The sequence below is a fragment of the Ornithorhynchus anatinus genome, chromosome 3 (assembly GCF_004115215.2).
Source record: "Ornithorhynchus anatinus isolate Pmale09 chromosome 3, mOrnAna1.pri.v4, whole genome shotgun sequence".
Taxonomy (NCBI): Eukaryota; Metazoa; Chordata; class Mammalia; order Monotremata; family Ornithorhynchidae; genus Ornithorhynchus; species Ornithorhynchus anatinus.
Genome location: NC_041730.1, coordinates 61,486,625 through 61,513,588, shown reverse-complemented (window position 1 = coordinate 61,513,588; position 26,964 = coordinate 61,486,625). Strand labels below are relative to the sequence as shown.

Here is a 26,964-nt window from a genome sequence, read left to right as displayed (position 1 = left end):
TGTCCTGTACAGCCCCCTCAGTTGCTGGCTGGCAATAATTCAGTGAAAAAGGCCCTGCTTCTCCTAGAAAATCTGGTGTTTTTTTCCTCACGGGAAGTATGTTATTGGTCACCAGAGTTTGTAGGTTTGTTTATAAGGGTCCATTTCACTGGAAGGCCAGAAAGTGCATAGTACAGTGCTTTGCACACAATAAGTGCTTAATAAATAATAATAATGATGGTATTTGTTAAGCCTTTACTGTGTGCCAAGCACTTGATCTGAGCATTGGGGTAGATAGAAGGTAATCAGGTTGTCCCACGTGGGGCTCACAGTCTTACTCCCCATTTTACAGATGAGGGAACTGAGACACAGAGAAGTTAAGTAACTTGCCAGAAGTCATAACAGCTGACAAGTGGCGGAGTCAAAATTAGAACCAATAACCTCTACCAAGCCAGTGCTTTTTCCACTAAGCTACGCTGCTTCCCCATTGAATGAATGAGCCTGGGGGATATTGAGGGAATTTCCTGTTGATTCAAGGCCTCCTAGGCACTCTTGGGGCTTCCACCTTCTCCCCACCCTATTAAGTTGACAGCTCGGTGCTCAGTACAGTGCTCTGGATGCAGTAAGCACTCAATTACTATCAATCGATTCCTGGGCCAACCTGGGCAAACGTCTCAGAGATGGAGGCTGGACTGCCAGAGGCAACCCTAGCTGCCGCTTCTGAATTGGCACCTCCTGAGTTTGCTCCTCATCCCCCTCCCTCATTCCCCAGGGAGTCCTTGCTCCCTAAGCGGAGGTGGTGACAGACAGACAGAAAGCTGGCCGAGGCAGCCGTGTGGGACTCTTGGAGTGGCTGCTCTGGGCATCGACGATGGGTCGCTTGATGCCTGGAAGCTGTGGTGGTAACCGGGGGGACCTACTGCTCATTGGCATTTGGCCAGGGTGGGTCCTGGCCCCCTCCCTGCCCTCTAGGTGGACCCATCTAGGGGTCAGTAAAAAGCAGAGCGTAACGAATCCCTGAGCCGAGGGGACCCTGGCTGCTTCTCTTGTGCTGGGCAAGTTCTAACTGGAAATTCCACCTTCTCCGCTTTTTTGTCTTGTAGTTCACTCTCCAGTCATCAGAACAGCCTTTCTTCAGCAGCAGCACTGTCGTCTAGCACTTCACACACAGTAAGTTCTCCGGGTACCAAGACCAGCCGCACGGTCCGCTTTCCTCCCGTGACTTCGAGGTCTGCTTAACGTCTTTCTCAAAAGATTGGCCGTTTTGCCGGAAGGTCTGTAGTCCCCTCGAGCCGTCCAGGTACATCCAAACACAGAGTTCTGGCCAGAGTCGGGTCCGTGGAGCCGTCGTGTTCCGGGAAGGTAGGAGGAGATTCGGAAATGCCTACGAATAAGGTCTGTTCCGAGGGCTGGGCTTTCTGGCCTTCCATCGTTTTGTTTCATCGAGTGCTTACTGTGTGCAGAGCACTGCACTAGGCGCTTGGGAGAGTTTAATAGGTGTTTGCAGCAGAAAATCATATCCTAGCCGGCTGCTGTTGATCGAGGGCTGTCCTCTGGGACACCGTATGGTCAGAGAAAAGGCTCATGTGACCGTCCGGTGACATTTTCGCTTTTGAGTCGGGGAAGTGAATTCCAGAGAAGGCTGAGGTGAGCGGGCCTTGAAGTTTTAGCCAGTGGTAGTCACTGCCAAATTGAAAGCAGCCCAGCAAGGAGTCCCAGGTGGGAAAGGAACTGGGTTCAATCTGATCGCCTTGTAGCTATCCCAGTGCTTAATAAAGTGCTTGGCACATAATTAAGTGCTTAATTATCGTTATTGTGATTATGTCCCATTTGCCAGCGGTTTGCACTGAACGTTCCAGCATGGTGTAAGGGTGGCCAGAGGGAGTTGGGGGGTGAGCCCACACAGCCTCCTCCCCGCCCACTCTCCCCATAGTGATGCAAGTGGGTGGGGCACCCCTGAAGGTCTGGACTCTTCATGCAGGCCATTAGGCAGGGTCACTGGGGGATTAAAGGCAACTGCCCTGGCTTCCCAGCCAACCTTTTGAGACCATGGAACTTTCAAGAGACTTTGCTGGACTGGGCAAGGATTCCTGCATCCTATCAGCAAGGCCATAAGAGAACTCTTGGGCCAAGGATATCCTTCCCTTCCCCCTTCCCTCTCCCCTTTCCTTCTTTCCCTTCCACCCTTTCTATTCCCCCCCCCCCTTCCCTCTCCCTTTTTCCCTCACCCTTCCACCTAGAATCCCCGTGGCCTCAGAACAAAAGTCTGTTACAACACTGGGGCTTGTCTGTGCCTACTCCGGAGCCCACGGAATGCACGCCTGAACTTGGTCCAAAGTGCTGGCCGTGGTGCAGCCAAACATCAGGATTGTTGGGCCTGAGGAGGGACTGGCCACATGGTACAGATGGGCAGTTTGAAGACTTTTTTTAATGGTATTTGTTAAGCATTTGCTACATGCCAGGCCCTGTACCTAGTGCTGGGATAGATAGATATATGCTAACCAGATTGGACACAGTCCATGTCCCACACGGGGCTCACAGTCTTCATCCCCGTTTTTCAGATGAGGTAACTGGGGCACAGAGAAATGAGGGGACTTGCCCAAGGTCACGTGGCAGACGTGGCAGAGCCGGAATTAGAACCCAGGTCCTTCTGACTCCCAGGCCTGTGCTCTATCCACCAGATTGTGCCACTCTGCCTCTTCAAATCAGGTGATCCGTCTCTGGCCAGCCCGGAATAACAGCTGCTTGGCTGGTGCTTGGGGGAGATGAGGGCCCCTAGGCCGCGCCGCTTCTTCTTGGCATTCCAGCAGTGGCCCAGACACTGCCCACCAGCCTCCTCTTCCCCACAATGAAGGGGCCCAAGCCCTGCCCCACCCCTTCCGGGTCCCCGCCTAGCCGGAGTTCCCAGGCCTGCCAGCACTCTTCGGGTGACCCGTCCTCTTTGACTTCACTAGTGCTGCTGGGACTGACCACCTGAGGGGACTGTGGCCCAGGCACGTTAGGAGGGGAAAGTGGGAGAGACCCCCCTTTCCCGACCCCGTCTAGAAGTAGGTGAGGCCTGTACTGAAATAGGGACATTTGGGAGTTTCCCCCGCCTCATTGAATCTTACCAACTTCTCATCTGTACCCATCTCTCATCTTTGCTCAGAGCCTCCTCTCCCTCTTGTTCGGCACCCCTCTCCCCTCTCCCCGCTTTGATTCCCTCCTGCCCCCTTCGGTTTTCCTTCCCTCATCCCACGCCCTTCCGCTCCCCCTTCCCCGGCCCCACACGTGCCCCCAAGCTACACTCGTGGCTCGGTCTGGCTGGTGTTGATGGTGTGATGCTGGGTGTGCCTGTGTTAGAGGTGTGCATTGCGGTGGTGCGATGCTATAGGTGTGTCTGTTGTAGTGATAATAATGGTAATAATAATTATGGTATTTGTTAAGCGCTTACTATGTGCCAAGCACTGTTGTAGGAGTGCGCTGCGGTGGTGTGACGCTGGGTGTGTGTCTCCTGAGCTGTCTTCCAGCTCTTCTTCCCCCGCTTCAACTTAGCAAAACTTGCGGCTTTCCCCAGCTGCCGTTTCCCAGCTGCCAAGGTTCCCACCTCTGGCCTTATGTCCTCATAAGGGCTTATTCTAACGGCTCAGCGGTGGGGAAGGGGTGCAGTCCCCAAGGGCACGTTCTGTGGCTATGGGTGGCACCTCTAAGCACTTCTGCCTCTGCCTAGACCTGACTCTCCTCCCCACTCCTACCTCCGTTCCCTCCTTCACAACGCTTGCCAAGACACCGGGCCCCTGCAATACCTTCCGGTGCCGCAGTATTTTCCGTAAGGGATAAAGACGGTCTTCTGTAGAGACTCACAGCCGTCAGGCCGGGAACAGGACGGGTGCCATCGGGACTGAGTCAGGACTGGGATTTCCATTGGGCCGGCTGCCCGGGGACCCCAGCGGATAGAATACTGGGAGATGCTGAGCTGGGAACAGGGAAAATGCCATCGGGACTGGTATCTCCATTGGGGCATCTGCCCCGGAAGATGCCGGGCTGTTTCCGCCCCCGCGTTGCATTCTGTGAGCCTCATTTGGGTGGGCTTGAAGCAGCCAGAGGCAACAGCCTCTGGAAGAAGGAGGAGATCGTAGCAATGTTGCAGAGTGGAAATATTCCTCCGCTTCCTCCATCACCATCAGGAATGGTTTGATTGGAAGGAGAAAAAAAAAAGGATATCAGAGAACCCCTTGCAGCGAAGGAAGCGGTTCATTGTTACCACTCTCCTGATCCCGTGTAATGTGCGCGGTAATAACTGTTGGGACCCACCGATCAAGCCAAGAAGCGAGTGTGAGGCGGGGTGGAACATCAAGGCTTAAGGGATCCAGGTTTCGCAGGCTCTCATGAAATCAGAGATTCCTACGGCTACTCTTCAGAACACACATACTCCGGTTCCATCTTTCCATATGTATCTGTCGCCAGTCCCCTCTTCTCCTTTTTATTTTTAGGTTGTGAGCTGCCAAGGGATGGGGACCATGTCTAATTCCCACCTGTGTATATTCTAAATGCTTTTAATAAATACTGTCCTCAGTAAAGCCGGGGCTGGAGCGGGAGCTCCTGCCTGCTCCCTAGTCCTCTTTCAGGGATGAGAACAATAATAGTAATAGTATTTGGTAAGGACTTACGATGTGCCAGGCACTGTACTGAGCACTAAGTTGGATACAATAAAATCGGGTTGGACACAGACCCTGTCCCACCTGGGGCTCACAGTCTTAATCCTCATTTTACAGATGAGGTGACTAAGGCACAGAGAGGTGGACCTGAAGTCCACTCGAAGTGAAGTGAAGGTCACACAGCAGACAAGTGGCAGACCTGGGATCAGAACCCAGGTCCTTCTGACTCCCAGGCCCGTGCTCTATCAACTAGGCCGTGCAGTAAGCAGCAGCCATCTGGTGGGATGGCCAGGTTTCAACCACTGGCCCCCCGGGTCCTTTACGCCGAGCACCCGGAGGCTCTCAGAGCTCCCTCCGCATGGCGATAGAGAGGAATAAAGCTGTGGGTGAAATGGGGGCTGAGTGTGAGGCCGCGGGTCTTCCTGGATTAGCCAGCTAGCCGGCCGCCCTCCCTCTCCAGATAGTCCTTCACCCGTGCTTCTCTCCTGACTGACCTAGTGCAGGCTTACGTTGTAAATCCCAGCCGAAAGGGGTGGCAGGGTCCGGTGGAAAGGGCACAGGCCCAGAGACCCGGGTTTTAATCTTGGCTCTGCTGCTAGCTGGCCAGGTGACGTTGGGCAGGTTACTTCACTGGACATCCCATTTCCCGAGGCAGTTAATGGCATTTATCAAATGCTTACCCTGTGCAGATCACTGTTTAACACTTGGGTGTGTACAACAGAACCGGTAGACACGATCCCTGCTTTCAAAGAGCTTACAGTCTAGCGAGGGAGACGGACAATGAATCGACCGTATTCATTGAGCACTTACTGGGTGCAGAGCACTGTACTAAGCCAGAATCGGTCGACACGATCCCTACTCACAAGAAGTTTACAGTCTGAAGCGGGGAGAGACATTAATAAATTACAGCTACGTATGTAACTGCTGTGGGGTTGAGGGTGGGGTGAATAAAGGGTACAGATCCGGGGGCAAGACACTAAAACATATTACAGTTTCCTGCTGACAGTGAGCTTATAGTCCATCTAGTGAATTAAAGGGGTAAGGTACCTGCTCTCTCTTTCTGTCTCTTAGACTGTATAGCCCATATAGTGCTCAGCACATAGTAAGCGCATAACAAATGCCATAATAATTATTATTATATGGAACAGAAACAGTTGTCTGTACCTACCATGGGGTAATAAACCTAAGAAATACCACAGTCATTAAGGTGAGCAAGAAAGAACTGATGTCTTAGGGCGTGTCGCATGTAGACATGAGCACTCCTCAGCTGGTTGTGTTGTACTCTCCCAAGCGCCTAGTACGGTGTCATGCACATAGTAAACACTCAGTAAATGCCATTGATTGATTGGTCATGCTAGCCACTGCCCCGTTGAAGGATCTTGCCTTTGGACCCTTCCCCCCGGGTTCTGATCCCGGCTCTGCCACTTGTCTGCTGTTTGACCTTGGGCAAGTCACTTCACTTCTCTGTGCCTTAGTTACCTCACATTGTAAAGCCGGGATTAAGGCTGTGAGTCCCATGTGAGACATGGACTGTATCCAACCCGATTAGCTTGTATCTACCCTAGCGCTTAGAGCAGTGCTGGACACATAGTAAGCGCTTAACAAATGCCTTTTAAAAAATGAAAAATATCTTTTCCTGCTCCCGTTTTCTTTTTAAACAACTGCACGAGTCATGGCGTTGGGGCTGTTGCCACCTGTTAAATCTGCTTTTGCCATTACTTCTATTGGGAAATTAACTAGATCATCCATCGAAGTCAGCGAATCCATTGAACATATTGAGCGCCTGCTGTGTGCAGAGCACTGAACCAAGTGCTTGGGAGAGAGTACAGTCTAACAGAGTTGGTAGAAACGTTCTCTGTGCACACCAAGCTTACAGTCTAGAGGAGATGGCGGGCTGTCACTTTCCCCGCCTGTGGGGTTGCACTTGCCAGACACGGCACGCCGTGTCCTTACTTGAAGTGAGTCAAGAGTCTTCGGTAATGCAACCCCTGTTCCCCCATCCTGCAGAGCGAAGGCATTAGATGGACAGAGGTCTTTTTTTTTTAAAAAAAAAAAATAGCTACATGTTAAGCACTTACTATGTGCCAGACAACTGCGCTAAGTGCTAGGGTAGATACGAGCTAATCGGGTGGGACGCGGTGCATGTTAATCAGTCAATTAGTGGTATTTATTGAGCACTTAATATGGGCAGAACACTGTACTTCGTGCTTGGGAGGGGACGATACAACAGAATTAGCGGACACATTCCCTGCCCACAGCAAGCTTACAGTCTACAGGGGGAGACAGACATTAAATATAAATAATTCATAATATATAATTTATATATCTGTACATAAGTGCTGTGGGGTGGGGGTGGGACGAGTATCAAATACCCAAACGTCATAGATCCAAGCATATCGATGACACGGAAGGAGGAGCGAGCTAGGAAAAAGAGGACTTATTGCCATATAGTGGCTTAATGTCGCACATGGGGCTTATGGTCTTAATCCCCATTTTACAGACAGAGGTAACTGAGGCCCAGAGAAATGAAGCGAGTCGTCCAAGGACTCGCAGCAGACAAGTGGTGGAGCCGGGATTAGAACCCAGGTGCTCTAACTCCCAGGCCTGGGCCCTATCCGCTAGGCCACGCTGCTTCTCAATTCCTTCTCAGTGGGCTCCTCCTCCACCAAGCTCTCCCTGCCATCCCCCCAGCCACCCCAGCTGCCTATAGGGTAGGGCGATGTGAACGGGCTCTGGCCTGGGACCCGAGGCAGGGGCGGCACCCTCGATATGGGCCGAAGGGGTGCAGCTAGCTCCCAACACTGCGGTTAGAGTACTGTGGGACGCTGATGCTCTCTGTAGAGAGAGAGGCATCTGTTCAGGTTGCACGGGTTTATAGTCCTCCCGGTCTGCTGGACTCTCCCATCTGGCACCATTCGGGTATGGAACACACATCCCGACCCTGCTATGCCCCTTCCCCGGCCCCGAGTCATTCACTGGCAGGGCCTGAAAGCGTTCTCCACTGTTGTTGACCCACTGCGAGTCGGGAACGCGCCCGTCCCCAGACGTTCTAGCCAAAGGCGAGCTGACTGGATGACGGGTGCCTCCGACCTGACCCGGGCTGGTGACTTGTGGTTAATGCAGGATGTCTTTCCCTTCTGGCCAAGGATTGGGCTTTGTCCCGCTCTCCGACCAGCAACCCCCGCCCCCCCGAGCTGAAGCGCCCCGGGTTTTGTCTCCGTAGCATCCGGGGGCCGAGAACAACGCCGCCGCCGCCCTCCCGTCCTCCGCCGCCACCACCACTACCTTCTCTCCGGCCGCCACCTCCGCCACGAGCACCACATCTTCCGTCGTCAGCATGGCCAGCAGCAGTATGAACACTACAAACAGCTTGGGGCTGAGTGTGCCCAGCGCATCCATGCCAAGCGCCACCACCCGCGCTGCGCCCTTGGTGTCTTCAGGTACCGGACCGGGTCTTTCTCTCCACCCCTCTGCCGGGGGCCTGGGGCTTCTAAAGGAAGAGCAAGTGCTCTCACGAGCTGTTGGGCTTGGCATTTGTCCTTCCGATGCTCTAGGCTGTTCCTGGATTCTGGGGCTGTTACTTGGGTTCCGGGTCAAGGAGAGCAGCTGAATTGGATCGAGAAGTCTGTGCTCCCCCGAATGTTCCCCTGAGTTGGGTTTCCCAGAGAGGGTGTAGTGAGGGGATGGGGTTGGGGGGCCGTTGCCAAAATGGAACCAAACTAGCCACAACCCAGATATCCACACCCTCTCCCCATTTCCACCACTCCCCATGGAGGGCTGTGGGTCCAAGCACACAGCTCGGAGGTAGAGTCAGCCCCTGCTGCCCCTTGTCAGGTGGGGAGGTTTAGGCAGGGCAGGTCTTCTCATTTACTCCATATGCACAGGGCCAAAGCAGGGCATGTGAGGCATGAGCATGTCTCTAAGTCGGGCTGGGCCCGGCGAGGGGGAGGCGGCCTTCCAGGGTTTGGACCCGCTTGAAGGATTTGTCCCCCATGTCCAGTCACCCCCCACCCCTGTTCTGCTCATGTGAGAATTCAGAAGCCTCCTTGCTCTAGACGGGCCTGGTTCCCGGGACCCTTTGTTCAGGGAATGAACTGACCTAACCAGCAAACTTGGGTAGGAACTGAGGCTTTGGGGTAGGCTCCCTTGCGAATCACAGATGGAGAAGATCCGAATGGAACTAAGCTTGCGAGCTAAGCCCAGCTTTAGCCAGGTTGTGAGGGCATTAGGAGGCTTCCTCACCCTTGACCCCCACACCTCCCCGCTCTCCGCTCAAGCCTGTCTTTACTCCGGGCTCCTGATCCCCGACCCTCCTCCCTTCTTAGAACACGCCAGCACGCATACCCACAAATGTACACATATGCCCACCACTTGCCTTGCTCAGTACCCACATACCCACCCCCTACTCTTCCAGTGCCCTGCATATCTGGGTGGACTGCAGTGCGTTCCTTCTGCCACCCACCTTCAGCCTCAAAAGTCCCGAGGCTCCCCCTCCCTCCAGTGGGTCCGATTCGAGTGCGCTTGCCACCTCCCTCCCTTCCCCTGCCCAAATCTGCCAGGCCTGTACCGCATTCGTCGGCTCTGAACGCTTCCGTTTTTTGCTTTCCCAGGCAAAGCTCCCCCGAACCTGCCGCAGGGAGTCCCGCCGCTGTTACACAACCAGTACATCGTGGGCCCCGGAGGACTCCTGCCTGCCTACCCAGTAAGCCCTTGGCTTGGACTCTCTTGGTCTGGCGCGTGAAGGACCCGGGTCCAAAGGCCTTGGGGGCGGCTTTGGGGGTGGCTTTGGGGGCATTGCTGGTTCACCAGCATCCCGGAGGGTTCGGAGAGGGGAGGAGCCCCTGATATTGGCTCCAGAAAGCCCCGGGAATAAAGAGTCAGCAGGCAAGGAGCTGCTGGGAGCCAGCCCGCCCCCTCCAAGGCACTTCCTTTCCCCATCTGCCCGGGAGTGCCGGGTGGTTAGAGCCCGACGGTCCGGCTCTAGCCAGCAATTTGAGGGAGGCGACGGAGCCTTGGGAGCCACCGCTCTGGCTAGCTGGGGAGGGTAGATGAGGTCTCTCCCCCGCCCACCCTCGTGTGGGGCCCAGGGCTTTTGCTGGGGATCCCCTGCCCACAAAGTGGCGGCTCTTGTACCTGCTGGGTGCCACTGGACGGCGGCCGGAACTCAGGGGCGCCGGATCCCGCACCTGAGCGGCCAAGCCCCGGGTCGCGGTGGGAGCACGGACCCTCTCTGTCTGCCGAGCAACACACCCCTTCTCGCGGCTGGTAATCTGTCTTCCTCCTTGGAGCTGAATAGTCATCAGAACCAAAGCCTTTTCCTCCTCTACCCCCCCCCCCCCCCACCAACGGTCTCACCACTCTCCTCTGGCCAGTCTCTGGGAGCCTGCCCATCCTTGGGGAGGAGGTGGAGGAGCGCTGTGCCCCCAGGGGGGGCGGAGGGCAGGGATCTGCCCTGCCTGACCCGGCCAGAGTTTTAGACCCCAGCCCCGGGGCTTCCGAAAGGGGGCCTCGGACCGGTCCGGTGCCGCCAAGGATTGATACGATGGCTTCGTCTCCTTACTGTGTCTTCAAGCAGATTTATGGTTACGATGATCTCCAGATGCTCCAATCCAGGCTGCCAATGGTAAGTCAGAAGCCGTCGCGAGAGTGCTCGTCGGCCCCTTCGCCCTCCCGGGGCCGATCGTGCCAGACGAAGCCCGCGGTGTCGGGGGCGGGGGGCGGGAGGGTTGCCCTTCTTGCCAGGAGCTGCCTGCTTCCTCTTCCCTTGACCCCGCCGTTCAGGTGGATCTGGCTGAGGTCACTGGGCACAGTTGGGTCTTTCTGGAGTGCCGCATCCTCAAAGGACCCAGGAGCCGGTGAAGGGAGAGAGAGGCAGGAGAGAGAACGAGAGAGAGAATGTATTTCAAAACGGAGACTCGATGACAGAGGGACACCCACCGTCGCTTTGTCTCGGAGTCAGAAACGGCTGGGGGCGGTCCCGTGCCGGGCCACCAGGAGTTCGGTCATCTGCAGGCCCCTCCGGGTCTCCGCCCGGACAATCTCCCAGGCACAGTCGCTCTGGTTGCCACGCCTCAGGAAACGCTGGACTCTGCGGAAGTATTTCCTCAGCTTGCCGCCGGCGGGTCGGGGGCTCCCCCGGCCCGCCCCGCAGGGCCCCAGCCGCTCGGCCTGCCGGTCCAGCAGCCGCAGGAAGGCCTCCAGGCTGTCCCGGGCCCAGGTTGCCGGGGGCAGGTTTCGGCTGAAGACATCGAGGACCTGGTGGCAGATCTGCTGGGCGATAAGCATGGCGTTGGGCCGGCGGGGCCGCGCGGGCCCGAAGACCTTCCGGGGGAAGCGCAAGTTCTCCTCGGCCCCGAGGCACTCGAGGGGGAACCTGCCGGCCACCTGGTCCAGGAGCTGCAAGGCGCGCGAGAGGCCCCGCGGGAGCTGGTGCCACAGGCCGGAGCAGTGAGGGGAAGAGGCCCCGGCCCAGAAGAGCAGCAAGAGCCAGGCTCTCAGGAGCCCTCGCTGAGCCATGCCGGCCGGACGACCGACCGGCGGACCGACCGACTTGTGGCCGGCTTGTGGGTGGGCCGGCTCCATGGTGCCCTGGCTTTATTCACGAGCTCATTTTCCTTTCATCATTGTTTGGTTTTCAAGAATTTCCCCCTCTTCTGCACCTTTTGAGGAGGCGTCGCTTTCATTTTCCATTTGGTCATTCATTAACCTCCGGTACTTTTTTGATCCAGTTCCTCCTTTTTGAGCCTAAAGAGCCTCATCCATCTTCGGGGCTCCTCCTCCTCCTCCTCTTCTTCCCAACACCCAGCTGGAGGCCCTCTCCTAGACCCTGGGCCGACGGAGGGAGCCCCTCGAACAGAGACAGAAGGGCCTGCCTCCGCCCCAGACCCACGGAACACGTGGGCAGGAGGAAGCGAGAGCGGGCCTCCACTTGGGAAGACTGAGGAGGACAGAGAACCAGGACAGATTGGTGGTGACCACTGCCCTCGGGCCCTTTGGGTGTAGCAGCCTTTTCACCTCTGTCCCAAATGTAGTTCTCCACATCCCCCGGCCAGGGTCGAGGGGCTGGACCGTTGGTCCCAAAATCCGAGCCCGGGGTGAGGCGGGTCTCCAATCCCACAGAATGGATTCTTGGCCCCCGGGGCTATCGCCGGCTCAGTTTGGTCCCGGGGGCCGGACGCTTTCTCAACTTCCAGCCCGGGAGAGGAGCGGACGACGGATTAGAAGGCGGCAGCAGGCCGGGACCGGCTTGGTCCCCGGTTCCCCAGCTGAGGCCCCGCTAGCCTCCGGGCACCCGGGCTGCCCCCGGAACCCGTGGCCTGGACAAGTTCACGTGCTCGGGGCGTCCCGTCTTCCTGGGGTGGGCGAAGAAAGGAAAATCTCCCTCAAGGTATTTCTCTGTAGCAGAGCCAAAGCCAGTCATTTCCCGGTGATACTGGTGAACTGAGGCAGAGCTGAGCAAATGGGAAGTCCGGGCCCCGGGGAGCTGTGGGAAAGGGGGGGAGGGAGCCCCTCCCCGCCCTCCCCTGGGGCACCGCGACCCCTGCACTCTGTGACAGACAAAGCATTAAATGATCCGTGAGGGGCGTGTGAAGCCACAGTCGATAAACCAGCGGCCTAGCAGGAATCGGGTGAACTCATTCCTGCACTGAGTCCCGCTTGAGCCATCGCCCTTACCGCCTCCCTCGCTCCAGGCTCCGACCCCACCCGAGCGGGCCCCGGGCACATCCGGCTTCTCCGCGTCGATGCAGTCGGCAGTTGAATGTGGTGGATCTTTGGACGGGGTCGGTTTTTAACCCCAGGCGACGGCCGGTCTTCGGGAATGAGCTTCTCGCTGGTCCCCTGGGCCCATAGGGGCCGTTGCGAGGGGGCCGTGTTGGAGGCCGGGGGAGGGGATCGACCTCCAGTCTCGGCCTCGGTTGGGCCTCCCTGAGTCGTCACCGGGTCCAGCTTCCCGGGCTCTCCTCGTGTCGGGTCATCCCCCACCCCCGCCGGGCCGTGGCGAGAGCTCTCCAGGAACCGAGAGTCCCCTTCGCCCGTTCCTGTCGGAAGGGCCGACTGACCGTTTCAAACTCGGTTTCCTTTCTTCAGATTCCCCGCCCCCAATCTTCCGGTTAAGCAGCCCGGCCCAGAACACTTGGGGAACGTAGAGGGCCGGGCCCGGCCGGTTCCCCCGGCCTGCACCGGACGACGAGGGCCGGGGCACGGCGGAGGAATTTTCGGAAATTCTCGGCTCCCGGGTCCGGGGTGGGATGGGGGGAGAGAAGGTGGGGATTCTCAGGAGCTGGGCAGGGCACCCCCACCCCCCGACCCCTCGGGCTTCCTGGCTCCTCGGTCCCCGTGCCTGTCCCCTCACCCCCTGCTCGCTCCCCTCCCATAGCTCCCTCCCCCCCCCCCCCCCCCCCCCCCCCCCCCCCGGTGCCCGAGGCCCTCCAAGGCCCAAGCACTGAGCGCTCTCCATTGTGCTGGGTTTCCTCCATTTCCTCTCTCCTGGGCTTGGAGCGGCATCGCCATCACCCAGCCCCTCCTCTGAGAAGACGCAACCGCCCCCCTCACCCCCGCCCCTCTGCATCCCCCCCAAACACCCTTCCCCCGCCCCGGCACCCCCCGCCAGCTTTGGAGGCCCGCCCCAGCCGTCCCCCTTAGCGTTAGGCGGGGGCTCGCCCCCAGCCTGGACCGGGAGCCCAAACTAAGTCATGCTGTCCCCTTTTTAACCCTTTAGGCACCTCCTCTTCTGATGACTCCTTTTCAGGTTCGTACCGTTCAATCCGCTTTCTTAGCTGCCGTCCCGAGTCTCTCGAGTCGGACCGAGGGTAGTTTCCAGGCCTGCGGCGTTCGCAGCCGAGCGGAGGAGGGGCGGAGCCGGGGCGCTCCGGCCCCGGGGGTCTGGGCCCGCACCCCCTTCCCTCCCGCCGGTCCTCCCGCCCCGCGGCCCCTCGCCCCTCGCCGCGTGGCCCCTGGTCCTGCCCCCGGCGGCGGCGCGTGGCGGCGGGGAGCGGGGCCGGCCGGTGCTTGGCCGTCCCGGGGCGGGGCCCGGGGCCCGGGGCCCGGGGCCCGGCCTCGTTGACGGCAGCGTTCTGGCGTGTCTTCCAGGACTATTACGGGATCACCTTCCCCGCTCCGGCAACCCTCACGGGCCGAGACGGCGGCCTCGCCAGCAATCCGTACTCAGGTTGGTCTCGCCCCCGCCCCCTACCCCCGGGAGGCCGGCCCGCACCCCGCCCGCCAAGAGCCCCCGAGGGTCGGACCGAGGGCTCTGTCTTGGGGGACGTGGTCGTGGCCCGGCCCGGGCCGCCCGGACGGTGGTGTTCATCGGGTGCCTGCTGTGAGCAGAGCGCCGTGCTGGGCGCTGGGGAAGGATACCCCGGTGGGGATTAGACACGGACCCCGCCCCTCCGGGTGCTCACCCTTCTCTGAATGTAGAAGGTCGGGAGAGGGACCCGTCCGGAACAGTGAAACGCTAAAGCGTTAGAGCAGCCAGGGGGACGAAGGGGGGCAACGCACGAACCTGAAAGAACAGTCGGCAGGGGCTTGGGGGGGGATGGCTCGGCGTCCTGGCACGTGCCCTTCCCAACGATGTGGGGCGGCGGCACTGAGGCGGGCCGTGGGCCGCGGACCTTCCCCCGCAGGTGATGTAAGTAAGTTCGGCAGGGGAGACTCGGCGTCGCCGGCTCCCGCCACCACCCTGGCCCAGCCGCAGCAGAACCAGTCCCAGAGTCACCACACGGCCCAGCAGCCCTTCCTCAACCCCACGCTGCCGCCCGGCTACAGCTACACCGGCCTGCCCTACTATGCCGGCGTCCCGGGGGTGCCCAGTGCCTTCCAGTACGGGCCGACCATGTTTGTGAGTACTGGGGGGCCCCGGCCCGCTCCCCGGGCACGCGCCCGCCCCCAACCCCTCCCCGTCCCGGGCCTTCCGGTAAGACTTTGCACCTCGGGGCGTCCTCCCCTCCCGGGCGACGCGCGGCCCGGGGGAGGGAGGTACCGTCCCGTCTCCGCCCGGGGTCGCCCAGACCCCTCCGTCCGCCACAGCCGCCTCCTCGCTCCTCAGGTCCCCCCGGCGTCCGCCAAGCAGCACGGCGTGAGTCTCGGCACGGCCACTACCCCGTTTCAGCAGGCCGGCGGCTACGGCCAGCACGGCTACGGAGCAGGTGAGGGCCGGGTCGGCCGCGGGGGGACGAAGGGATGGGCGGGGAGCGGACCCCCTTTCCCTGACCCCCGTCGGCGTCTCCCGCGGCAGGTTACGACGATCTGACGCAGGGGACGGCGGCGGGAGACTACGGTAAAGGAGGATACAGCGGCTCATCTCAAGCACAAAACAAGTCTGCTGGGCCCGGGCCCGGGAAAGGTAACCCCCCGTCCCCTCCGCGGCCCCCACCCTTCCCCGGCTACTACTTCCGCCGGCCTTGGCTTCCACTCGGGCCCCCGCTTCCCACCCCCGGGCCAGAGGGCCCGGGCTCTCCCTGTGGCCGAGCCCATTTTGAACCCTCGTGCCCAGGGTGGGTCCCCGTGGGCCGGGGATCCCCAGGTGGGGCTGGGGGGTGGGTGCGGTTCCCTCCCCGGGGGCTCTGGGGCCCTCGGGGTCTCTGGGGGAACAGCCGCCTCTGACGTTGCAGGGGTGACAGTAACCTCAAGTAACACAGGTGTGCCTGACCTCACGGGCTCGGCCTACAACAAGACTCAGGTAAGTCAGTGTGTGTGTGTGTCTGGGGCGGGGAGTGCCGGTGGGGGTAAGGGTCGGGGGGTCCCGGGGAGGAGGGCCCGGGCTCTGAGCCCGCTTCCCGCCCATGTCCCGCAGACGTTTGACAAGCAGGGGTTCCACGCGGGGACCCCGCCGCCGTTCAGCCTGCCTTCCGCCCTGGGGTCCACGGGGCCCCTGAACCCCGGCGCGGCCCCGGGCTACGCCCCGGCCCCGTTCCTGCACATCCTGCCGGCCCACCAGCAGCCGCACTCGCAGATGCTGCACCACCACCTGCAGCAGGACGGACAGGTCAGAGGGCGGCTTCGCGGCCCGCCTCCCCCACCCCCGGCCCGACCAGCGAGGGCGGGGACCCGCTTGGCCGGGGGAAGCACAGATTCCCGTCGGGAACCGGAACGGGAAGGTGCCGAGGGCGGAAGCCAGGGTCGCCCTTCTGGGCCTGGGCCGGTCCCGCTGGCGAGCGGGCACCGGATCCCGGAGCCGGGGACTCCCCGCGGGCCGCCCGGGCCGAGGGCGGCACGGAGTCGGCCGGCTCGGCCCCCGCACCCTCTTCCGGGGAGACCTCGGCTACGGCGGGTCGGTGCCCACAGCCACCGACCTCTCATATCTATTGAGCTCCCCTCCCCGCGCCCCCGGGCACCGTACCCCGTGCGCGACAAGCACGAGCCACGTCCCCTGCCCACGAAGAGCTCCCACGCCAGTCGGGGGCGGCAGCCGTAAAAGGGGCACCCGAGCGGTCGGATGGGTGTACGTTCTGAAGGGGAGAAGAGAGCCGTGCTAGAGATCGTCCGGCTGGGGCCCGGGGGGTGAAGGGAGGTAGCCTGACGGGGCGGCGGAGGCCTCGGGGGTCTGACGGGCGCGTGCTCTCCGGGTCCGTCCGCAGGGGGGCTCGGCCCAGCGCAGCCAGCCCAGCTCCATGCAGCCAAAGTCTCAGGCCAACAAGAGCGCGTACGGCAGCTCTCCGTACTGGACGAACTGAGGCGCGGAGAGGTGCGGCCCAGCCCCCGACGCCCGGCCCCGCCTGGACCCCAGCCTGCTCCCGGACCAGCGGCGACAGAGGAAGAAGTAACCGTGAGCCCGGACGTCTCCGTGGGGGCCGCCGCCCCCCGCCCCGCCGCCGCGGGCCTCGGTCCCCGCCCGCCCCCACCGAACCTCCCCCTTTGATTTGCTGTTGTATGTAATATATTTATGTATGTATTTGTAAATGTAATAGAAGCCTAAATGTGGTGTCTGCCGCCCGCAGCCTTTTTTCTCTGGGTGGGGGTAGTGAATCTCCTCCTCTCCCCCTCCTCCTCTCCCCCCACCCCTCTGCCCCAACCTGGGGGGTGCGGGCTCTGTGCCGTCCCCGAGGCGCGGGGGCCCGCGGGGGCGGGGGGCGGGCGGCCCCGGCACCGCACCCCCTCCCCCCAACCTGAGGTCGGGCGACCGCTGACCTGGCCAAAGCAAGAAGCCTCTGACCCCACAGCTGCCCCCAGCCTCCGGACTCTCCTTCCCACCGTTACTTCGAAGAACTTAATTTTTCAGCCTGTCACGGGACCGACCGGGGCCGGAGTGGGGGAGTGACGCCCCGCCGCCGGGGGCCGCCGGCCACCCCGCTTTTCTTTTCGAGCCGGGGGCCGCCAGGGTCGCTGGGGGCCGGCGGCAGCTCCGAAACTCTTTTCGTACCTAGAGGCTCCCCGGACGTAGCGGTTCCTTGACTTCGATCTCAGCCGCGGCTCCGGCCCGCGGCGGGGGAGGCGGGCCGGCCTCCCTCCTCTCCTCCCTGGGTCCCTCCCGTCCCGTCCCGTCCCGGCCCCGCGCGGGCCCGCCGGAGGAAGCGGCTCGGCCCCCGACGCCCGGCACCGGTTTGGTGACTTGTTTCAGTTCTTTTTAGCCCTTATCCACCCAATAAAGTTCTGAGAGTAATCAGCGGCACGTGTGGCTTGTCTGGGAAGGTGAGGGGGCCGGTTCCCCTGGGGCCGCGGCCTCCGGGCAAGGGGCCGGTGACCCCCTGCACCGCTCCCATTCCCTTCCACCGACAATCCTGCTTCACCCCAGGCCCGGCAAGGACTGGGGAGCTCCGGCGGAGGCCTCGGCGCCCCCTAGACCAAGTGTTGGTGGGGTAGGAGGGAAGAGGAGGCGGTTCCTCGCCTGGAGGCCTCCGAGGCCCAGGGGGTCTGCTGCTCCTCGACCTGTGGGAGTTAAGCTAGTCACCTTTCTTTGCTCAGGCCCCTGCTCCCGCTCGCCCAAGGTAAGCTGGGGAGAAAGACCCTGGGGACCAGTGGGGTCACGGGCCCTCCAAACGGAAACCCTGGGGAGACTGGAAGGAGGCTGCCCCGGCCCATCCCCCTCCCCCCAGCTGTTGGGACTTGGAGGAAGGGCTCATTCCTCATCATGTCCCAGCTGGTCTCCCTCCTCGCCCGCCCAGACTGCAGGTTGGTGGTGTCCACAGGGCGTCCCGGGCCGCCAAGACAGGTTTACAGACAGACAAGCCCGAGGTGAGAATGATGGCAAATAATAATAATGTTGGTATTTGTTAAGCGCTTACTATGTGCAGAGCACTGTTCTAAGCGCTGGGGTAGATACTGGGTAATCAGGTTGTCCCACGTAAGGCTCAGTCTTAATCCCCATTTTACAGATGAGGTGACTGAGGCCCAGAGAAGTGAAGTGACTTGCCCATAGTCACACAGCTGACAAGTGGCAGAGCAGGGATTCGAACCTATGACCTCTGACTCCCAAGCCCGGGCTTTTTCCACTCAGCCACACTGCGCAATTGGATTTAGAAGCTCCGGGCCCAAACCGGCTCCGGACCGGGTCCTCGCAAAGTCCGGAGCAAAACCGTTCAGAGACACCAACCGCCGGCTACCGGGTGCCTCCCGCTCGCTACCCCCTCTGCCTTCCCGTCTTCCCTCCCCGCCTCCGGAGGACGGTCGGTCACCCAGCGGAAGCGGCTCAGTGGGGTGAGGGAGCAGAGACTGTTCGGTCGACCCCTCCTTATTAATTATGGTACTTTTTAAGCGCTTACTATGTGCTAAGCACCATTCTAAACACGAGTAGAAACAAAGTAGGCTGGACCCGGGCCCTGTCCCACATAGGGCTCACACTCGTAATCCCCATTTTACAGGTGAGGCAACTGAGGCCCGGAGAAGTGACTCCCCCAGAGTCACAAAGCAGGCCCATGGCGGAGCGGGGATTAAAACCCATGACCTCTTGACTCCCAGGCCCGCGCTCTACCTGCTAAGCCACCCTGCTTCACCCATGAGAAGTTCCACTGATCTGGGGGAGTAAATGGGCCCAGCAAGATCCCGGCGGAGGAGGTTCTTCGCGCCGAGGAAAGACGTGGTTAGTTCCGTGGGGAAGTAACGATACGGCTGTTTCATTTCACATTTTATTAGTAGACATGTGCAGAAAAAAAACCAAACAGTTTACTGAAGAAGGTGGGGGAGACAACACAAAATGCATCCGTTAGTTAATTTCAGGTAAATTATACCCAAGAAAAGGAAACCACCCGGAATGGCAGCTAGAAAGTCTGGTGCCTTCTACTCATTGCAGAAGAGGGTTGTTGCATCTGAATTTTGTAAACCTTGTGGCTCGTCGGGATGGGCAAGGATGGTGGGAAAGTCAAGGAACGCATGTACAGTCCAGGTAAACACTGTTGCCCTCGATCTTTTTGAGTAACTCTACAGTTCGATTTCATATCACAAAAGAAAAAAACCAACGCGGAAACAAGCGAATGACACATAGGAGGAAGGTGGGTTGGGGGGGAGGAAAAAGAAGGAAAAGAAATCACTAATCTAGCTAATGGAAAAGGCTCTTGGAATTTTTAAAAGAAAGACAAAATCGTGATAACGCATCATTAAAACATCAAGTCTGAAAAATGCACATCATTGGAACGCAGTGGAGACTGCCCATAGCACGGGGGAGACGGATCCTGAGAGATGCCGTAAACTCGTTTCCAACTAAATCCCCGGGACAAGTGGACCACGGCCCAGTTGCTCTCGGCTTCTCTCCTCCGACCCGCGATGGGAAAGCCTGTCCGTTTCCCCTAGAGAGCACAGATCACTTCCCAAAAATGACATATATCTGACAAGTCCTGGGAACGAAGGATTTGGCTCCAGGTGGCACCGGGGAGGATGGGATGAGTTCCACAGAGCCCTTTCGATCGCGTCCGTCCGCCCGCCCCAGTACACGCACACTCGCGCGCAACACACCCGGCCCCAAATAACCTTCCTGAGTGCACCCGCTGCCCTCGGTGACATCATCCCACAGACCCCTTCCACCAGGTGTCTCCTTCCTGAGGCCCGGAGATCTGGGGGCGGTCGACCCGGGCGGGGAGGGGTCCCGGGCAGCAGGGGAGAGATGCCGGAATCTATTCGGGAAAGGGGACTCCCCGATGCCGGGCTGGCTAGCAGCTGCTCCCTGGGGAAGCCTGAGGAGAGGGAGGAGGTACCCGGGTCACCCCAGCACCGGGGGCCGGGGCCCGGGCTCCCTCATCCGGGAGAAGCCTCCGACAAGCCAAAAGCGGGTCACTCTCCAAGCCCATTCGGCCCTCCCCGTGTCGGAAAGTTCAAATCGAACAACAAATCCGTAATCCTCCCTTCCCCTACCCGCCTTCTGCGGGAAAGGGCCGGCCGGAGGGGAAACGAGGGCCCCGCAGAGCGCCTGGCAGATTTACCCAACCCGGCCAGGCCCGCTTCCGCACCGTTAGGCCGACCCCTCCGAACCGGATGGGCCCCCGGCAGGGTCGGGGAAGACGGGGCCGCGGAGGGCGAAGCTGAGGGACTAGTGAAAACCCTGAGATCAGAAGACACGGGGAAGCTCGGCCATCCAGAAGAGCGAAACGTCCCTCCCGCGGCTCCACCGGTCCATCGATCCTTCCTGGCGAGCGTGGCTCGGGGGGCACCCCGGGGAAGACCGTGGCGGGGGCGTCCGCTGCCATTCCGTCTCCTCCCCAGACCCCGGGGGGCGGGGAGAGGGAGGTTTTTCGTTAACGGGGGATGGTTTCCCCTCCGGAGGAGCGGACGTGCTTACGGACGCCCAAGCGGCGGGTGGATGGAGGCTGCTACCACACGGACCTCAGCTGGGGCAGCTGCCGGGTCAACTGGGAAGAGTTCGGAGCGATGGCCATTTTAGACCCCGTTCTCTCCCGGGAACGCCCTCCCCCTTCACCGGCTGCGTAGACAGACCACGAGAAGGAGAGAGGGAGGGAGGGAGGGTTTCTCCCTGCTGTTCCCACCTCCCTGGGCGGGTCCGCCGGCCACCGTCCATCTGACCCGGCCACCGTCCCCCCTCCGCCGCAAGGGATCCGGAGGCAGGCAGGCCGCCTTTATCCGGGTGAGGACCCCCAGAAGGCGGCCCCGGGCAGTAGGAAGAGGCCTCTCCGTTCTGTCCGAGCCTCTGAGGGGGCACGGCAGCTGAATAAGAAGGCCCAGACCTCGGTCCCGGAATGGGACGGTCCCGGAATGGGACGGTCCCGGCCTCTTCCTTGAAACCCTAACACCTCCCCGCCGGGCAGAGTGGGATTCTTCCCTTCGGGGAAGGGTGGGCCGGGAGGCCCCAAGCCAGCCGGGGCAAACGGAGACACCCGGGGCCTAATGCTTCATAACCCTTCCCAGGCCCCGACGCCCCACCCTGCCCTCCGCCGACCGAGAGAGAAAAAACGAAAACCGCCACCGGAGCCAGAGGACGACCCACCTGAAAAATAAAACGGCAACCAAGGGCTCGGTTCTCTGTAAAGTATGAATGTTTATTTCAGGCTTTGGATCCTAGTCAAATTTCAAAAACGAAAATCGGATTCTTTTCCTCTCGGCCTCGGGGTGGCCGAGGTCCGGACGACGAGATTGTTTTCAGGAGGCTGAAAAGGAGTACTGTACCTTTCAGTAACACATTTCATCAAGCTCAGCACACGGTAGCTCACACTCTCGGCCCCACACACCTTCAAAAAGGGGGGAAAAAACCACCACAAGGCTAAACGAATGTGCACACGCTAGTATCGTAAATAGAGCAGCTAAGCCTTGGCAAATTTTTCTGTTTTGTTTTTTTTTTTTTGTTTCGTTTTGTGGGGGTTTTTAATTTTTTTTTCATTTTTCTTTTTTTCCCCTCTCGCTATCCAATAAATGCAGCACTTGTGAACTCTCAAAACCCCAACTGCCCAATGAGTTCCCCGCTTTAAATACATTAAATGTCTGAGCGACTGTATTGAATTCTTCAAGAATCTCAAACACAGACCGAAAAACTGTTGCTCTGTGAACGCCTTGTAGAGACCCAACTGAGAAGGAAATTGGGGGTTTTGTTTTTTTTTTTGTTTTTTTTCTTAAAAAAAAAAAGAAAGAATCATAATACAGTGATGGAAGAGGGGAAAGGAACGCAAGAATTCAGACATTCTGGAGGGCTGCATCCTCTCGGTTAAGAGGTCCATAAAAAGGAGCAAACTCAGATCCGCACACCCGGGACCAGCAGTAAGACACCCACCCCTCCCTGCGTATCGGTTCCGTCGCTGGTCCGCCGCTAGGTTCCCGCCGCTTCCTTTTGGCCCGAGGGGGCGGGGGGCAGTACAGGGACCCGAGGCGGGGACAGGTCACGACTCCTCGTTCCCAGAATCGTCGTCGTCGTAACAGTCGGCGTCTTCCTCCTCCTCCTCCTCGTCGTCGATGTCGTCGTCGTACAAGTCGTCGTAAAGCAAATCTGAGCTGTTGTCATTGGAAGGCACTTTAGTTTGGATGCAGTACTCGGCCAGTGTTGTGGGGACCTTCACGCCGTCCTTCTCTGCCTCGGCCTTGGTCGCCAAAACCTGTTTCCTGGAACGGGAGAGGGGGCGGATGACGGCTTGGGGCCCGCGCACACCACTGGGTCACCCCCGGAGGGCTCCTGCCGCTTTTATAAAAATCCTGCTGGTATTTGTTAAGTGCTTACTATGTGCAGAGCACTGTTCTAAGCGCTGGGGGAGATACAGGGTGATCAGGTTGTCGCAGGTGGGGCTCACAGTTTTAACCCCCATTTTACAGATGAGGTAACTGAGGCACAGAGAGGTTAAGTGACTTGCCCACAGTCACACAGCTGACAAGTGGCAGAGTGGGGATTCGAACCCATGACCTCTGACTCAGGTCATGGCTCTTTCCACTGAGCTACGCTGCTTCTCTTTTATGTCAGCTACAGGACAGATGCCGGGGAGCTTTCCTCCCGACTCTTTGCTCGCCCTTCAAAGCCGGTCCGCCCCCACGCCCCCGTGTCTATCACAATTCACAAGACACCGATCCTCTCCAATTAACAAAAAGTTGGGAGTTGAGAGAGAGAGGATAGCCTGTTATCTGACACTCACTACAGAGGTTTTGTTGGGGGGTTTTTATGGAATTTGTTAAGAGCGTCCTAAATGCCGGGCACTGTACTAAACCCTGGGCTAGATGCACATAAATTGGGTTGGATCCAGTCCCTGTCCCACATGGGGCTCAGAGTCATAATCCCCATTTTACAGATGAGGTAACTGAGATACAGAGACAAGTAAGGTGATTTGCTCAAGGGCAACCAGCAGGTTATTAGTGAAATTGGGAATAGATTACACATCCTCCGACTCCCAGGCTCCACTAGGCCCCACTGCTTCTCACCAGAAGCAGTTTGGCGCAGTAGATAGATCACGAGCCTGGGAGTCACAAGGTCACTGGTTCTAATCCTGGCTCCACCACTTGTCTGCTGGGTGACCTTGGGCAAGTGACTTCACTTCTCTGGGCCTCAGTTCCCTCATGTGTGAAATGGGGATTGAGACTGAACACCCTATGGGACAGGTCCAACTCAATTTGCTTGTATCCACCCCAGTGCTTAGTAGAGTGCCTGGCACACCGTTAAGTGCTGAACAAATATCATCATCATCATATTACAACATCCCAGAAAAGCCCCTCTCTTCTGAGAGCCCACTGTGTTTTACGGCAATTAACGGAGGCTCCTCATCATTTCCTCCCGTCGCCTCCAGTGAAAAGCCCAGGTAGGGGAGTCGACCAATCCCGTGCTCGGGATCAGCTGCAGGTCCATGACGAGCCCGGGTTCCCCTCGACCCTGCCCAGTTCCCGTAAAGGTGGGCGATTCCCGTTCATCCCCCTTCTCCCTCCTCCCCCACCCTCACCCGACAACGAAGCTCAGACAGAGATCCGCCTGAGCCTCCGCAGAGAGCGCCCCAAGTTTTCCCGGGGGATTGGAGTTTTTGATCATGCTGCCAGGCTCCTTACCTAATGATTTCGGCATACTCCTTGTCTTTCCCTTTACTGTCCCTCCATTTCCTGAACATGACTGAAGCATCCACATTGGCTGGAGAAAAGGTGTTGGGCTCATTAAGCAGGGAGATCACACTCAGCAAGATAGTCCTGGAAAAATGAGAGGCAGGTCAATCAATCCGAGCAGAGCACACTGTACTAAGCATTTAGGAGAAACCAACACAACAATATAATAGACACAGTCCCTGCACACAATGTCTAGAGTCAGCTCTATACACTCATGAAACGACAGCAATACCTGCAGCCCTGAGATTCCAGGGCAATTTACACAAGGATTCTGCCTTTTTGAACTCAAGGAGACAGATGAGTTTTTTTGGTCACTACTTCAAAAAAACCCCCCCAAAACACACAAAATAATCATATTGGATAAGCTTGTATTTTGTTTTGTTTCAGGGAACGGGAGAGAGCGCTGCAATCACTTATTCTCTTTTCCATCAAGTTTCCATCAAGAGTACAGCAGGCGCACTCCAGAGTCGGTGGTTTTTCTGAATTTTGGCCCCACGAGATGTCAGCCACCAAACTGAACTGGCTGGAGGAACTGCCGGGAGCGGGTGGGAATGGGCCCAACCCCACAGCAAATCCCAAACAAAACCACTTGGCAGGTCAGGGGACCCCAACGGGACACCCTATGAGGCCAGCGCTGCTTCGTCTCACAGCAGGGTCCCAGCAAGGGGAAGCAAGGACCGTTGAGTCACCGAGACCCAACTGAGGAAGGGAAGAAGAAAGAAGCAGCAGCCTGGGTCACCCGGAATGACGAGCCGTCTTCAAAGTAAGGGCAGAGCAAGGCCCGGGGACAGTGCCGGGCCGGACTGCCATCCAGGGCGGGAGAGGTGGTGGAGGGCAGAGTTACACAAGAGCTTGGCCAAAATCCTTCCCTCAACGAACAGACCAAGGGCACCTGGGGAGAATCTGCCGTCGCATGAACTAATGCTGGTGAGAGTACAGGTAGGCTCCCCCAAGCTGCCACCGAGGCAGGAGGAGGGATTTCTGCTGTTTCAGACCATCAGACCATGAAAACCCACAGAAAAAACTCCACCTGCTCTTCCCAGGACCCTCAAACCGAGCTGACAGTCATAGTGGATGGGGGATTAGGGTTCCTCCTATCCCCCTTTTCTTCTGAAGAGTAATAGCAAAAGGGGAATTGAGAGGGAGAGTCACTCCCAATGGGAAGGTGCAGAAAAGGAGAGAATGAATGCACAGAGAGAGACAGGCAGGCAGAAAGGCGAGTGCTCTGAAATCTCTCCTTGGACAAATGGAGGAGTGATCCAATGAGGAGCCCAACTGAAGCAGCCTGCTCAGTTTGAGGAGTCCTGGACTTTAAAGGAGGAACTCCCCCCACCCCTCTCTGGCAGACCCCCTGGCTGGATGAGCAGGACATCAGAGTTGGCTTCCCCTGAAGCTCCGCTCTCCTGTCCTTTCTCTTGGAATCAACTCCAACTCACTGGAAAACCTGAGGTGCTCTCTCTCTCTCACACACACACCCATCTTTCTTTGCTCTGAAGAGGATGCTGATGGCGGTGAAATTTATCCACAGACCCCTTAATGGCTGAGACTGTCCTAGCCTCGCTGTGTGCCCACAGAGATGGTCAGCAGCCTTTCGCCTATACAACAGCTGTTCCCAAACAGTCTGAAGTCTTGATGGAAGCTCTAGACTGTGAGCTGGTTATGGGCAGGGAACTTAAATGCCTACTACAATGCTCTGCACACAGTAAGTGCTCAACAAATACGACTGAATGAATGAACGGGTCTTCTAATTCTGTTGTACCATATTCTTCAAAATAGGCACTTCCTGCTGATCGACTGATTTCCCCTTAAGGCTGTGCCCACAGATCCACCCCTACAAATTCAATAAGGCCCATTTTCTAGTTAGTTGCGGGGAGGGGACAGAACTCGGGGATCCTGCTGAGCCAAGCTTTAATCAATGCACAAGTATCTGAGGCCCTAGGAGGAGCGTAGTTAGGAGGAAAAATCCAGGCCCTTGCCCTCAAGCAACTTAGTCTGATGAGGGAGACACGCCACAGGTCACGTACATTCAGTGGAAAAGAAAGAACTTCCAAGACACCATCGGTAGCAGCAGAAAATATGGAGAAGAAATGTAGTAACCTGGTATACGTGTACGATAGCTAAAGGAGCGTGTGCTAGTTTGCTTCTGCTGTGCTTTTCCAAGCACTCAGCATTGCCCTCAGTAGGTGCTCCAAAAATACCGCTGCCAATACTAGTCATTTCACTTTCTGGATGGGGGAAAAATAATGGATAGTTTCCTTTGGGGGTCGCTGCCCAAAGAATTGCATTTATGTCTATTACTGACTGTCTCCCCCTCTAGACTGTAAGCTCATGGTGGGTGGGGAATATGTGTTTATTGTTGCATTGTACTCTCCCCACTGCTTAGTATAGTGCTCTGCACACAGTGAGCACTCAAAAAATACAACTGACAATGTTTTTTATACATTTAGACTAACGCCTGCCCTTCCCTCCAGACCGTAAGCTCCTTGTGGGCAGAGACCGACTCTGATATAGCATACTTTCCCAAGTGCTTAGTGGAGTGCTCTGCATACAGTAAGTGCTCCATAAATACTATCGATGGACTGACTGAATTCACCGGCAACCCAGCTAACGGATGGCCGTATCTGTCACGAGAAGAGAATCCCTCACAAGGGGACCGTGGTCCCGTCCGATTCCACAAGCTGGACGGACTTGATCCGTGTCAATAACAAGGGGAGGAGGGGCTGAACTGAGGTGGTTCCAGGTAGGTGAGAAAGAGGAAAAGACCAGGAGGCTCAGAATTTGGGCAGCTTGTGTTAAGTAATGCTCCCATGACACTTTTCACAACAGCAGAGATGTTGCTTGGCCAACTTCCAGTGTAGGAAATTACAACATCTAAAATCCTTTTATAGCTTCGACTTGTGTCCGGGGGGGTGGCGTGCAGGATGGAATCTTTGATTTTCTCCCCAAATGCCCCAAGATGCTGCTGCCTACCGCAGCAAACACTCCCTATTCAGCACACATCACGTGCTGTGACAGGTCACAAAGAATTAAGCAAGAAAGGGGAGTTGGTGCCAAAGAGTATACAAAGAAATTAGTTTTTGTACGAATTTTAACACTTGCTCAAAGTTCTCAGGAAAGATTGATGCAGGGCACGAGCCCTGGCGAGAAAATTCCAGTGACAGAAAATGCAGAATCCAAAAGTTCCCACTGTCCCTTTAAGAAACTGCACACTTCAGAGTGAAACATTTCCAAAGAGCCCACTTGGCAGGCTAAAAAGCCTAGGCAAGCAAGTTATCTGTACCAGTTTCAAAATCCATTTTTGGATTTGTGACCAGATGGGACTTCACCCTCTGGGGGAAAGCAGGGAATGGAGTGCCCCCATCTCCCTCCCCTACCCGCCTTAGGCTTCTTCCCCCAGCAATCACTA

General features: G+C 58.2%; 3 protein-coding genes across 11 annotated transcripts in view; 1 reads left to right on the top strand and 2 right to left on the bottom strand.

Moving 5' to 3' along the window:
* UBAP2 (ubiquitin associated protein 2) overlaps positions 1–17,217 on the top strand; it is a 129,342-nt gene extending 112,125 nt beyond the window's left edge. For 4 of the 8 annotated variants that reach the window (XM_029059024.2, XM_029059023.2, XM_029059026.2 and 1 more), the window contains exons 19-30: positions 1,083–1,149; positions 7,840–8,056; positions 9,227–9,318; positions 10,189–10,239; positions 13,336–13,365; positions 13,707–13,785; positions 14,243–14,457; positions 14,665–14,764; positions 14,854–14,961; positions 15,230–15,297; positions 15,412–15,603; positions 16,196–17,217. In XM_029059024.2, the coding sequence (XP_028914857.1) occupies positions 1,083–1,149; positions 7,840–8,056; positions 9,227–9,318; positions 10,189–10,239; positions 13,336–13,365; positions 13,707–13,785; positions 14,243–14,457; positions 14,665–14,764; positions 14,854–14,961; positions 15,230–15,297; positions 15,412–15,603; positions 16,196–16,291 (1,315 nt within the window). In that variant the 3' untranslated portion in view covers positions 16,292–17,217. The remainder of the gene's footprint in view (positions 1–1,082; positions 1,150–7,839; positions 8,057–9,226; positions 9,319–10,188; positions 10,240–13,335; positions 13,366–13,706; positions 13,786–14,242; positions 14,458–14,664; positions 14,765–14,853; positions 14,962–15,229; positions 15,298–15,411; positions 15,604–16,195) is intronic. The other 4 variants (XM_029059020.2, XM_029059019.2, XM_039911487.1 and 1 more) reach the window with 4 other exon arrangements.
* LOC120638283 (interferon alpha-12-like) lies at positions 9,224–12,789 on the bottom strand. The gene has a single exon (XM_039911488.1). The coding sequence runs from the start codon at positions 11,196–11,198 to the stop codon at positions 10,572–10,574; it is 627 nt and encodes a 208-aa protein (XP_039767422.1). The 5' UTR covers positions 11,199–12,789; the 3' UTR covers positions 9,224–10,571.
* Positions 17,218–21,012: 3,795 nt separating the features above from the next.
* Positions 21,013–26,964, bottom strand: part of UBE2R2 (ubiquitin conjugating enzyme E2 R2) — a 79,696-nt gene continuing 73,744 nt past the window's right edge. For both annotated transcript variants that reach the window (XM_029060045.2, XM_029060043.2), the window contains 2 exons: positions 23,508–23,642; positions 21,013–22,088 (listed from right to left, as the gene is read on the bottom strand). In XM_029060045.2, coding sequence (XP_028915878.1) covers positions 21,869–22,088; positions 23,508–23,642 — 355 coding nt within the window. In that variant the 3' untranslated portion in view covers positions 21,013–21,868. The remainder of the gene's footprint in view (positions 22,089–23,507; positions 23,643–26,964) is intronic.